General features: G+C 42.0%; 1 protein-coding gene across 4 annotated transcripts in view; it reads right to left on the reverse strand.

Annotated features, from left to right (window-relative positions):
- The window catches only part of LOC106608331 (sodium/calcium exchanger 1), a 181,798-nt gene that overhangs the window by 35,878 nt on the left and 131,655 nt on the right, over nucleotides 1–14,265 (reverse strand). For 3 of the 4 annotated variants that reach the window (XM_014206231.2, XM_014206239.2, XM_014206223.2), the window contains one exon: nucleotides 7,520–7,626. In XM_014206231.2, coding sequence (XP_014061706.1) covers nucleotides 7,520–7,626 — 107 coding nt within the window. Of the gene's footprint in view, nucleotides 1–6,993; nucleotides 7,098–7,519; nucleotides 7,627–14,265 lie in introns of all 4 variants that reach the window. The other variant, XM_014206247.2, reaches the window with a different exon arrangement.

A 14,265-nucleotide genomic window follows, 5' to 3' on the forward strand; every position in this document is an offset into this window, starting at 1 on the left:
TCAGAGAGGGTTTGGACAGTAGCTCACTCCAGAAATACTGTAGCAGGTGTGAAATTGCTGCAAAGATGTTGTGCAGGGACAGAATCATTATTACACTGGGTTGTTTCAGTATTTCATTCTTAACTTCTCTAGGGTAGGGGGCAGTATTTTGACGTCCGGATGAAAGGCGTGCCCGTAGTAAACTGCCTGCTACTCAGGCTCAGAAGGTAGGATATGCATATTATTAGTAGATTTGGATAGAAAACACTCTGAAGTTTCTAAAACTGTTTGAATGATGCCTGTGAGTATAACAGAATTCATATGGCAGGCAAAAACCTGAGAAAAATCCAACCAGGAAGTGTGGAAATCTGAGGTTTGTAGTTTTTCAAGTGATTGCCTATACAGTATACAGTGACTTAGGGTTCATTTTGCACTTCCTAAGGCTTCCACTAGATGTCAACAGTCTTTAGAACGTTGTTTCATGCTTCTACTTTGAATATGGAGAGAATAAGAGCTCCTGGAAGTAGATGAGTGAGAAAATGACATGAGCTCAGAGGCGCGTGCTCACGTGAGAGTTAGCTGTGTTCCTTTTCTTTTTTGAAGACAAAGGTCTTGTCCGGTTGGAATATTATGGAAGATTTATGATAAAAACATCCTAAAGATTGATTCTATACATCGTTTGACATGTTTCTACAAACTGTAATGGAACTATTTTGACTTTTCGTCTGAATTTAATGCGCGAGCACAGCGCATTTGGAGTACTCGACCGAACGCGTGAACAAAAAGGAGGTATTTGGACATATATATGGACTTTATCGAAACAAATTAAGATTTATTGGGGAACTGGGATTCCTGGGAGTGCATTCCGACGAAGATCATCAAAGGTAAGTGAATATTTATAATATTATTTCTGAGTTTTGTTGACTCCACAAAATGGCAGGTTTGGTTTCGTGTCTGAACGCTGTACTCAGATTATTGCAAAGTGTGCTTTCGCTGTAAAGTTTTTTTGAAATCTGACACAGAGGTTGCATTAAGGAGAAGTGTTTCTATAATTCTTTGAATAACAGGTTAATATTTTATCAACGTTTATGATGAGTATTTCTGTAAATTGATGTGCTCATTCACCGGAAGTTTTGGGAGGCAAAACATTTCTGAACATTACACGCCAATGAAAAATTGGGTTTTTGGATATAAATATGAACTTTATCGAGCAAAACATACATGTATTGTGTAACATGAAGTCCTATGAGTGCCATCTGATGAAGATCATCAAAGGTTAGTGATTCATTTTAGCTGTATTTCTGTTTTTTGTGATGCCTCTCCTTGCTTGGAAAATGGCTGTGTGGTTTATCTTGTCTAGGTGCTGTCCTAACATAATCTAATGCTATGCTTTCGCTGTAAAGCCTTTTTGAAATCGGACAATGTGGTTGGATTAATGAGAAGTTATTCTTTAAAATGGTGTAAAATAGCTGTATGTTTGAGAAATGTAAATTATGAGATTTTTGTTGTTTTGAATTTGGCGCCCTGCTATTTCACTGGCTGTTGGCAGTGTGTCCCGCCGGTGGGACGCTAGCGTCCCACATACCCCAGACAGGTTAAAACCCTTTTCTGCAGTCAAATGACCAAATCGCCCTATATTGGTCTCATGGGTGGAATGTTATTCAAATTTTCCATCATTTTATAATTAATAAAATAAAATAAAAATGTATCTACAGTGCCTTTGGAAAGTGTTCAGACCCCTTGACTTTTTCCACATACAGCCTAAACATTTTTTTTTTAATCCTCAGCAATCTAGACACAATACCTCATAATGACAACGTGAAAACAGGATTTTAAACTTTTGAAAATGTATTAAAAAAAATATATACCATATTTACATAAGTGTTCAGACCCTTTGATATGAGACTCGAAATTGAGGATCAGGTGCATCCTGTTCCATTGATCATCCTTGATGTTTTTACAACTTGATTTGAGTCCATCTGTGGTAAATTCAATTGAATAGACATGATTTGGAAAGGCACGTACTTGTCTATATAAGGTCCCACAGTTGACAGTGCATGTCAGAGCAAAAACCAAGCCGTAAGGTTGAAGGAATTGTCCGTACAGCTCCGAGACAGGATTGTGTCGAGTCACAGATCTAGGGAAGGGTACCGAAAAATGTCTGCAGCATTGAAGGTCCCCAAGAACACAGTGGACTCCATCATTTTTAAATGGAAGATGTTTGAAACCACCAAGACTCATCCTAGTGCTTGCCACCCTGAGAAATCGGGGGAGAAAGGCCTTGGTCAGGGAGGTGACCAAGAACCTGATGGTCACTCTGACAGTTCACTTTAGAGTCACTCTAGAGTTCCTCTGTGGAGATAGGAGAATCTTCCAGAAGGATAACCATCTCTGCAGCACTCCACCAATCTGGCCTTTATGGTAGAGTGGCCAGATGGAAGCCACTCCTCAGTAAAAGGCACATGATAGCCCTCTTGGAGTTTGCCAAAAGGCACCTAAAGACTCTCAGACCATGAGAAACAAGATTCTCTAGTCTGCTGAAACCAAGATGGAACTCTTTGGCCTGAATGCCAAGCGTCACGTCTGGAGGAAACCTGGCATCATCCCTACGGTGAAGCATGGTGGTGGCAGCATCATGCTGTGGGGATGTTCTTCAGCGACAGGGACTGGGAGACTAGTCAGGATTGAGGCAAAGATGAACGGAGCAAAGTACAGAGAGATCCTGGATGAACACCTGCTCCAGAGCACTCAGGACCTCAGACTGGGGCGAAGGTTCACCTTCCAACCGACCCTAAGCACACAGCCAAGACAACGCAGGAGTGGCTTCAGAACAAGTATCTGAATGTCCTTGACGGGTCCAGCCAGAGCCCAGGTCTCTGGAGAGTCCTGAAAATAGCTGTGCAGCAACGCTCCCCGTCCAACCTGACAGAGCTTGAGAGGATCTGCAGAGAAGAATAGGAGAAACTCCCCAAGTACAGGTGTGCCAAGCTTGTAGCGTCATACACAAGAACACTTGATGCTGTAAATGTTGCCAAAGGTGCTTCAACAAAGTACAGAGTAAAGGGTCTGAATACTTATGTAAATGTGATATTTCCGGGTTTTTTTAAACAGTTTTTGCTTCGTCATTACTGGGTATTTGGTGTAGATTGATGAGGAGGGAAAACAAATAAAAACATTTAGAACAAGGCTGTAACGTATCAAAATGTGTAAAAAGTCAAGGGGTCTGAATACTTTCCGAAGGCACTGTGTATAAAGTGTAATATTGGGATGCAAGCTCAAACTCTATATCTGACATATTACAGGTGTCTTCTTTTTGTAAGCCCATAACCATGTATGTGAGGTGTATACTTTTGTTTCAAAGTAGATTTGTTTAAGACTACCAAGAAGCACTCTGTGTGACCCTGGTTTAGCACAAGCAGTAAAATGTTTTAATAATGGCTATTGCTGCAGAGACGAGGTGAATTTTAGTACAGTACATTAGTAATGCTAGTAATTGCCCTTGATGGCTACAGTTTTTTTGGGGGGTGGGGGGTTATTTCCACCAAATCTTCAGTGGATTGAATCCCAAACTATTATGTGAAGAACAAGCTAGTGGTGTGAGACTATTCCTGGAGGGATGAGTGCACTTGAAGGCTAGGGAAACTCTCTCTAAAACTCCATCTTCAGTCTAGCCAATTAACCATCGACATAAACATTTTCCATCCTTGTCTCTCTAATGTGCCGGCTATAATTAGTCTACTACTTTTACCAACATATTACAAATCTCCCATACACAGGGTAAATGCATATTTACATTAACCATTTCATAAACATAGTTTAGTTTTAGTGTAATTAATGAACCCACACATTTTCAGTCTCATTAGCTCAGTACTGGCGACACATACCAGTGCATCGTGCGGCTCTTATAGATACCAGATTCACCGCCGTCTTTTTATAGAGACCTGCCACTAGGGGAAGACAATTATGCTATTCAAGTCATTAGCCACAAGCCCTCCAGACACTAGTTTCAGACCACTGCTTTAAGACACACAAACATATTCACAACGAAGACACCCAGGGAACAAACACAAGGCACTTACAAGCAATTGAGAACAGAGGAGAAAAATAAAAAAGAGCGGGGGAGAGACAGGGCGGGAGGGGGATGAAACATGCAGATGATGAAGGCGGGGATCCAGACGACACAGAGGAGGATCGTATAAAGACCCCAGTCACATGCAGTTCTGCTACACCAGGCCAGGCTGCTGTCAGCATGGATCACTCACTCCGACATGAAGAGAGGCATGCTGGGAGCGATGCTGGGGCCTGGGGTTCTTTGGAAGGCCACACTGTCTGTCTGTCTGCCTGCTTGTCTGTCTGTGTCTTAATGCCTGACTATTGTGCGGTAAGTATAAAAGGTAAATGTTTCTGTTTGAGTGAACGTGGGTTACGTTTCATTAAAACATTTTTTACACCTAACTCTAGTCCTCTTTCTTTGGAATTGATTGCACATATTAGAAGTAGTACTGTACCAAGCTCTAAGTACATCACATGAAGCGCTGCCAAATTTCTGTCTATAAAAGAAAGCCCAATCTCCGTAATGCACAAGGATTGAGCGAGATAATTGCGAACAAACACTTTGCCAGCCTTCAATCTTGTTTTGGTTGTGTTTCCCTCTAAGGCAATCAGAGTTTCACATTAATTAGTGGCTGTGTTTGTCAGGGGAAGCGGAGGTACTTCAGGGACTGCAGCTGTTTGCCTTTCCACGTCCGCATGGAGCCTTTGCTGTGTCAGTGGGTCTTAAAACAGTGTCTCTCCTCAGTCTCCCTACACGAGTGGAGGCTAGTGATTCTAACGGAGCTAGCTGTGTTAACGATGTTGGCGGGGCTCTGATAAAAGAGGAGGCACTAATTAGGCTTTCCTTGTTGGGCTGTCAGTAAGTCATCGCCCATTCTTTCTGATCGCTCCCTCCAAAGGCCTGCTGGGGATTCATGGACTACATCTGTGGCTGTGTGAGTGGAGACACACACACGCATGCGCACATGCCCCAGTGGAGGCTGGTGTGATGAGCTAAAGGAGGATGGGCTCATTGTAATGGCTGGAATGGAATAAATTGATCGGTATCAAACACGTCACACAAATGGAAACCACATGTTTGACTCCGTTCCATCAATTAAAGCCATTAAAACGAGCCCATCCTCCTATAGCTCCTCCCACCAGCCTCCACTGAAACACACACACACACACACACACACACACACACACACACACACACACACACACACACACACACACACGTGAGTACAAGGACACACACGCACAAGCATACACATACATACACAGAGACACATGCACACACACACACATGCATACACGCGCAAGCACACAGTCACAAATACGCACACATACATAAATTCAGACGAAAGCAGACACACCTGCCAACCTAATAGACAGACAACAAATGTAGACACACACTAGCTGTTAGGAATGCATACTGTATGCATCCCCACACTAACCAATCATATGCGCATACACACCAAACACACACACACACACACACACACCGAAAGCAGTGAGGATGAGAATAGTTTGTTTTTGCTGTGTTCTCATTCCAGGGGAGCATAACTCAAACATGTTGATCCAGCAGCGCTCAGCTGGCCTGAACTGAGCAGTTCAGCGGTAGTTACAGTCTGCTCACATCAAATAGCTCCATCCATAACCGCGCTTGTTAAAGATAACGCTATAATAGAATAATTAGTCCACAGAATTTATGGCCATTACTGTGGTCTGTCAGAGCCCTCCCCCTCGGACACATAATGGCCGCCCAGAGACGCAGTCTCCTGTCTTCGGGCCTATATCCCTCACACTGCTATGCAGTTAGCCAACTATAACAGGAAGTGGCAGGGAAACCAGGGGACAATAATCACCACATAACAGAGGAGACTGGGTAGGGACACTGGTGGGCTTAATCAGAAGGACAGAAGGGACATCAGGGGGACCAGTAGGTTGGTCATAAAACTCCCAGCAGCCACCAGCGTCTGCAACGACACTAAAACACACAGCAAACAGATTAGCATCACTGCTTATGGCAGCATCTGTGTACTAATAGGTTGAATCCTATTCCTCCTGTTGTAAAATGAAGGCTTTTAAAGCTTCACGCCAGACATAGGGAAGATTGAATTGCACACCTGTAATCGTATTTGCTCTGTAATGATCTGGCATCTCTAGTCTGGTTGTGACTTTGATGTTCTATTATGGCTTGTCAGGTTGTTCTGGTTGTGGTTGTCCTGTCCTGTAATAATGTTCCATTCAACCTAACCTCTTTGATCCGCATTTAGTACCATAAATCTTTATCACTAACATGGCGCTATTAATAAATTGATCAGGAGTGATAATAACAGGAACATTCTCCATAAATGATGAAGAAACAGTTAGGGGTGGAAAATTCATTAGTGTTGAGTGAGTTGAGGTTAAAACCAAGAAGGTTGTTACGAGGTACTAACTGTGGTACAGGATAAACACAGTGGGACAGACACACACTCTTGGCCAGGAGTGGTGGGTGGTATAAACAATCTAATCTGTGCAATTATCTCCACTGTTTATTTCTGTCACTGCTGCTGATCCACATAACATAATGCAACCTTGTGGAAAGGATATCCTGTAAGCTTATTGAACTGATATGACATCATTAGAATGCCACATTTCCGTCGGGCATATTTTGGACACCCATTCCAGCGCACATACAGTACAAGTCCACTAATGCACTAACGCAGGGTTGGACGAGCATTGTCTTTGTAGGTAGGAATTCTTTAAGGTCAGCGGACACAGGTAGTTGAGCAAAGTGAGAATCGCAGATAGCCAGGCGGGAGAGAGAGAGGTGAGGAAAGGTGTGAGTACACTGAGTCAAATAGAGACTTTGGAGGAGGAGATTAGAACAGAAAAGCGAGAAAGTAACAAAGTCAAGGAGGAGAGGATAAAAGAGAAGAGGAGCCAAGTGAGCTCCAACTCCAGTGTGTTCAGTTTTCAGCACTCTCACACCTGTCCAGCCTCTCGTTCTCCAGTAGGGCGTCTGCAGCTCTAGGGTGAAGTAGCTGTGCTTATCATACTCCTCACGGTCAAGTATTTTAATGGCTATGGTCTTCCTGCAGGGACACAAGACAACAAGGCAGCTGGGTTGGAACCATGCATGTTAAACACACACAGACACACACACACACGCACACACACTTGACCAGTCGTGGGAATGAGAGGTGGCGGTGACACAAGGTGGGCCACTGAACGTTCACTTCCGCCGAGGGCACACTGAGTGGCAGATGAGCACGCTGCGTGGTGTGTGTGTGTTTGTGTGTAACTGGAAGTCCTACTCTTTCCATGTGGTGAAATGAATGCTCTCTACCTACAGTAGCATCCTCCTAGCCCTCTTGGTGCCTCCTGCTGGTGTGAATGTTCAGTGCAAGGCAATGCAGCGCCGTGCAGTGGACGCCAGGCCCAGGGTCAGAGGTCAGAGGTCAGGGTAGGAGATTCTGACCCCCCCACCTGTAACCCCCAGGACTATCTTCCCCACCTTTACTGTCATTGGTCTCCATCAGGCGAGGCTCTCCCATCTCCACGTAGAAGGTCTTGTTTTTCTCGTACTCCTCGTCATCAATGATTCTGACCTTTATACATTTGCTAAAGGAAGAGAAGAAGAGAAGAGAAGAAGAGAGAAGGAAGAGACAGTGAGGAAATGACAGGTCAGAGTATAAAAGGAGGAAACAGAGAGAGACAGAACAGAACACAGGCAGGCAGCAGGCAACAGGTAGAGACAAACCACAGTGGGTTCTGAAAGACAGCATGTGGAGAAGAGGATGGGTAGAAATCTGAGATGATTTTGAATATAAGTTTTGACCAATGATGGAAAAATCTCACTCCATCCCAATCACATATCACGCTCAAACCAAGCAATCACATTCTGAAACCACTTCATCCCTCTGCCAAATCTCTTATTACACGTGATGATGACAGCTATTTGGATTTCCGGCACACACACACATCTGTTGAAGTGGTCCGTCAGGTATTGACTATTTATAAGTAGATCTGAGTGTGTTTAAGGTCCAGCCCAGAGTGGGGTCTGACAAACTGATCCTAGAACTGCTAAGCTGGCACTCTGACTGGCCCAATGCATAATGACTCCTCATCACCCACGGCAACACTTTTTAAATTTTTTATTTCACCTTTATTTAACCAGGTAGGATAGTTGAGAATAAGTTCTCATTTACAACTGCGACCTGGCCAAGATAAAGCAAAGCAGTTTGACAAAATCAACAACAGAGAGTTACACATGGGATAAACAATCGTACAGTCAATATCACAATATAAAAATATATATACAGTGTGTGCAAATGTAGTAAGGTTAGGGAGGTAAAGCAATAAATAGGCCATAGTGGCGAAATAATTACAATTTGGCATTAACACTGGAGTGATAGATATGCAGATGATGATGTGCAAGTAGGGATACTGGGGTGCAAAAGAGCAAAAACAAATAACAATATGGGGATGAGGTAGTTGGGTGGGCTATATACAGATGCGCTGTGTACAGGTGCAGTGATCTGTGAGCTGCTCTGACAGCTGATGCTTAAAGTTAGTTAGGGAGATATAAGTCTCCAGCTTCAGTGATTTTTGCAATTCGTTCCAGTCATTGGCAGCAGAGAACTGGAAGGAAAGGCGGCCAAAGGGGTTGTTGGCTTTGGGGATACTGTGAGATACTGTATGCAAAACACTTCCCCTCACAAGAGTTCACACTGTATATCGTTCCATAGATATGCTAACACCACTCACTGGCCCATACTGTAACTTATGTCACGACAAAAGCAAATACCATCCATTTATCTGCAAAAACACAGAACCATACATTACAGATGCACTGTCTATTTGATTGGTGCAACTGCACCCATAGTCACCCTGTCTTTCAAAGAGACCTTGCAGTGTATGTTTTGTTAACATCCAAAATCCAGATCAAAGGGATAGTTGTCTCCCTTCAACTCTCTGTACTGTTGCCTGTATAGGCTGGGTGTGAACCGGCCGTTAGACTCTGTGTTGTTTACTGTGAGAAAAACAGCCCTGTTGTGCTGGTCTGACTCCATAGCGTTGCACTCACCACTTTTAATGCAGCATATTCTCGAAATGTAAAACAGTCCTTATTATTCATTTGGTGTGTGAGTGTGTGTGCCTTTGGGTCTTTGTGTGTGCGTTCGTGTGTGTGTGTGTGTGTGTACGTGTACACGTGTGTCCTGTGTGAGCATACTAATGTTGAGGCTGAAATGCTGAATGGAAAAACACTTTTAATTGTATCTGTTTTCCTCCCCCCCCTCTCTCTCTGTCTCCTTCCCTCACTCTCTCTCTCTCCATGCTAATAGTGATGCCCATGGAGGGATCCTACGTTCTGATGAATTGGAAACAGTGAACCAGTGTGTTCTGATAAATCATTCCTAAAATACATCACTGCCACTTGAGCTGCCCATCTTCATCAAACTCCCTCTCTGACCCCCTCCTCCCTCCTCTCGATATACAATGGCAGTCAGCTAATCCCCTCTCCGCTGCATAAAATCACTCACTCTGTTTCCCTCTGCAAGGCCCTAAATTCTCCTCTTCCTCTACAAAACCCCTCCTTGCTAGACATTTCCCCCAACATCCAGGCATCCAGATGTTCCCTTCCGCTGTATCACTGCTCAAACTAATCCAAAACACATCATAAACACCTCCTAATAACCTCATTCGTCCCATAACAAACCCAGCTCACCTCTATCCCATTTGTAGCAGCACTGAGTGACCCCTCTCTCACCTCAAACATCTAACTACTTCCTCTCCTTAACAATACCCACAGAACACACCACTGCCAACTCTTGTAACAGGAGACAACGGATTACATTTCACATTGAATCCAAGGAGCCAGAATAAAACTGTTGATCTCTTGATGAATCAAAGGCTTGAGTAAGTCCCAGTGTTGGTTTTGGCAGCGGTCGTGGACAGAGACAATAGGCTGTTATCAGGAAGGGCAGTCGCTATTGGTTACAGATTTGGACCAGAGCCTAATCTCTTTCTATTGGTCCAGGAGTGACAAGTGGTGATATCCCAGTGGGCAAAAATTGGTTAAATCAATGTTGTTTCCACATCATTTAAACCAAATAATTAAATGTGATGACGTTGAATCAATGTGGAAATCTGATTGGATTTGCAAAAAGTCATCAACATAAGGGAATGTAGTATTTATTTCACACACACACACACACACACACACACTCACTCACTCACTCACTCACTCACTCACTCACTCACTCACTCACTCACTCACTCACTCACAAACACGCACACACACACAGAAACAGAGAACATTTTTTAAGTAATTCATGTTTACACTGTACATCTGAAAAGCTGTGAAATCACACTGGCTGTGTGTATGTGTCCTCTGTTCATGTTGAGAAGGTAGTGAGACCTCCAGCCCCATAGGCCAATCAAAACACCAGATGTCCTTGCAGTTTGATTGACCCCACACTGGGACTACAGTACAGTCAGCCTGGAATCACAAAGCGCCTGGCATGGGAGACCTTCAGAAAATGACTCTGCCCTCACCCTCACAATTTCACAGGCATTACACTTATTTTCCACTCCTCCACTCAGAGAAGAGTGGTCATTGCTGTACACATCAGGCCCATATAGTCAGGGTGTAGGAGCAGCTGTATGAAATGCCCATGGAGAGAGGCAGCAGAGGATGGAGTGAGAGAGATAGAAAAAACCACAGCCTCTTTCACAGCTGTTAGTGTATGTGACCAATATAAAAAGTGTTCTCTCTCACTCTCTCACACACTCTCACTCTCTCTCATGTTCTCTTGTATTCATGCCATTCTACCTACGCCCAGGGATTACTAACATAATGAAACCTGAACACAGAAATTCCACCCACATCTCAAAAAGAGGGGAGTAGATGAAAGGTAGAAGAAGAGGAAGAGGAGGGAGGAGAAAAGGATATGTAATTATGACATCAATGAAGGAGGGGGACATTGTCAGTGTGATGGTGTTCAAATGTTTTTAGTGATAAAATAAGATCAATTATCCAATTAGGCTAATGTTAATTTACCAATGTTCACCGCTGATTACCTTTCATTAACTGGGGGAAATGCACAGTGGGGGGTTAATTCCTCAATTATAGTAGGGTTAAATCATAAATCATAATTCAATTACATAAGTAATGCTCTGGGTATATTTACATAATAAAGTGAAATGCAAAAAGAAGAATAAAACTCCAACTCTTTCAAACAGTCTGTTATTTATCTGGCAGATCAACATTTATTGAATAGTGAATATCCATCTGTTGTAGGGATCGATTCTACGGCCAATCTGACACTGTTACTTGAGAGGAGAGGTGGAAAGTACACAATCTTTGGATTTATAAATAAGTTAATGTTTTTTCATTCATCCTTTTCAATTACAAATCCATGCACTCTACAGTACATCCCTGGGTTGTTACAGCAACGCTGTGTTTGGTCACCAAAACAGCTCTGGTGTAGATTGTTTCCAGATCTTGGCAAAATGGTTCTGTAGTGACACAGTAGAGTACATCATTAGGTTAGGATAGAGTGAGATAGATGTGTGTGTGTGTGTGTGTGTGTGTGTGTGTGTGTGTGTGTGTGTGTGTGTGTGTGTGTGTGTGTGTGTGTGTGTGTGTGTGTGTGTGTGTGTGTGCGTGCGTGCGTGCGTGCATGCGTGTGTGCAAAGCTAACCCCTAGTCCCTCATGGCTGAGTGTGTATGTGTGTGTGTGCGTGCGTGCGTGCGCGAGAACACAGAGGTGTGAGCTGCCAGGAGCTTACATAAAACAGTGCTGATAATGAAATATGACATTTGTGCAGGGTGAGGTTCACATACGCAAGGTGAGACTCGTGACTCCTATTGGCCCTGGAGCAGTTACGGAGACACTGTACAGTACAGTACTTCTACTGATGGAAGGAAATCACATCACACAATCCCCTAAACACATTTAGGTATACATGCAGTCACACACACTGTAGCTAATCCATCCATGGAAATAGGAAACAGTGAAATGGGATGTTGGCTCTTATGGCTGTATAGTTACAGAGGGCAATAACATTCACCAAACAGACAGTTTCAGCACAGCTTTCATTTCATATCATGTGTTTATTGGGAGTACTAGAGCAAGTATATATTGTACAAGATCAGTTTCATATCCAGCGCACCACCAGTGTTTCTCTAATACTTACTGGGTCATGCAATGAACATGTTCACTTCTCCATACTGTTCTGGTCATTTATCTTACTGTGTTGTGGTTGGAGCAGCGTGACAGCGTGTTAACACACAGGCGTGCACACACACACACACACACACACACACACACACACACACACACACACACACACACACACACACACACACACACACACACACACACAAGCGCTTTTTATCTCAATATCAAATCATTTCTGGGTAACAATGAAGTACCTTACTGTGATTGTTTTCATTCAAATGGTCAAAAATAATTTTGCTAGGACTGTCTGGGAGTAGTCTGAGTGGGGAGGGGGAAACAAAACTAGCTGTTACTGGCAGAGAGGTTTGGAACTCTCTTGCTTATTGGTCTATTACTGTAAGTAATTTACCACCTGGTGATTTCACCAGGCAGGCCAAAACTCCATCCCACAATTTCACAGTATTATTCCCACTTCATAGTGTGGAAACATCACACAGGGAAATCATGTTTCTGACTGTACTGGGCCTTTAAGGACTGGCTTCAATCAGTCACACATTTATAAAACACATTTATAAACACATTTATAAAACACATTTATAAACACATTTATAAAACACATTTATAAACACATTTATAAACACATTTATAAAACACATTTATAAACACATTTATAAAACACATTTATAAACACATTTATAAAACACATTTATAAAACACATTTATAAAACACATTTATAAAACACATTTATAAACACATTTATAAAACACATTTATAAAACACATTTATAAAACACATTTATAAACACATTTATAAAACACATTTATAAAACACATTTATAAACACATTTATAAAACACATTTATAAAACACATTTATAAACACATTTATAAAACACATTTATAAACACATTTATAAAACACATTTATAAAACACATTTATAAAACACATTTATAAACACATTTATAAAACACATTTATAAAACACATTTATAAAACACATTTATAAACACATTTATAAACACATTTATAAACACATTTATAAACACATTTATAAAACACATTTATAAACACATTTATAAAACACATTTATAAAACACATTTATAAAACACATTTATAAAACACATTTATAAACACATTTATAAAACACATTTATAAACACATTTATAAAACACATTTATAAACACATTTATAAAACACATTTATAAACACATTTATAAACACATTTATAAAACACATTTATAAAACACATTTATAAAACACATTTATAAACACATTTATAAACACATTTATAAAACACATTTATAAACACATTTATAAACACATTTATAAAACACATTTATAAAACAAATTTATAAAACACATTTATAAACACATTTATAAAACACATTTATAAAACACATTTATAAAACACATTTATAAACACATTTATAAAACACAAAGCCCTTAACTGGTTGAGTGCAGCTCCCTGGAGCTGGCTACAACTCAAGCCACAGGGCCGCAGCCTAATCACAGGATATAGCCATTAAATGGAAAGCTAGTCCTGACCAATCAGAGAACAGAACAGACACAACCAGCCCTCATATTACTGTATCCAGCCCATCAACCCCAGAGCCTCAGCATGCAGCTTGATGGAGCTCTGTCTGTCTGCTCATCTCTCTGCCTGCCTATCTCTGTGTCTGTGCATCTGTCAGCAGGGCTCGTACAGGGGTCTTTTTATTTAGTGACATTGAGACAGGTGTGGCCTGGGGGAGATTCAACCTCTGAACCCTAGTGTGGTACCACTGGGGTGGTACACTGCCCCTCAGCGATCGTAGGGGATCACAGCCACCAAAAACACACACACGCGCACACACACGCACACACACGCACACACACTGCAGACCTTCAGCTGACTTTGTTAGAAAAAGCCAAAACAACCACATCCTCTCCCACTGTCTCCAGGAGCTGTTTTGATGTTATTCATTCAAAAGCCTTTTCCCCACAGAGAGCCTGGAGTGTTTAAAAAGGAGCAGCCTGTCAATATCATAGCATCGCGTCCGGGTGACACTGGTGTCTGAGGACTATGCCCTGTCAA

This window comes from Salmo salar, chromosome ssa01, assembly GCF_905237065.1.
Source record: "Salmo salar chromosome ssa01, Ssal_v3.1, whole genome shotgun sequence".
NCBI classification, from domain to species: Eukaryota; Metazoa; Chordata; class Actinopteri; order Salmoniformes; family Salmonidae; genus Salmo; species Salmo salar.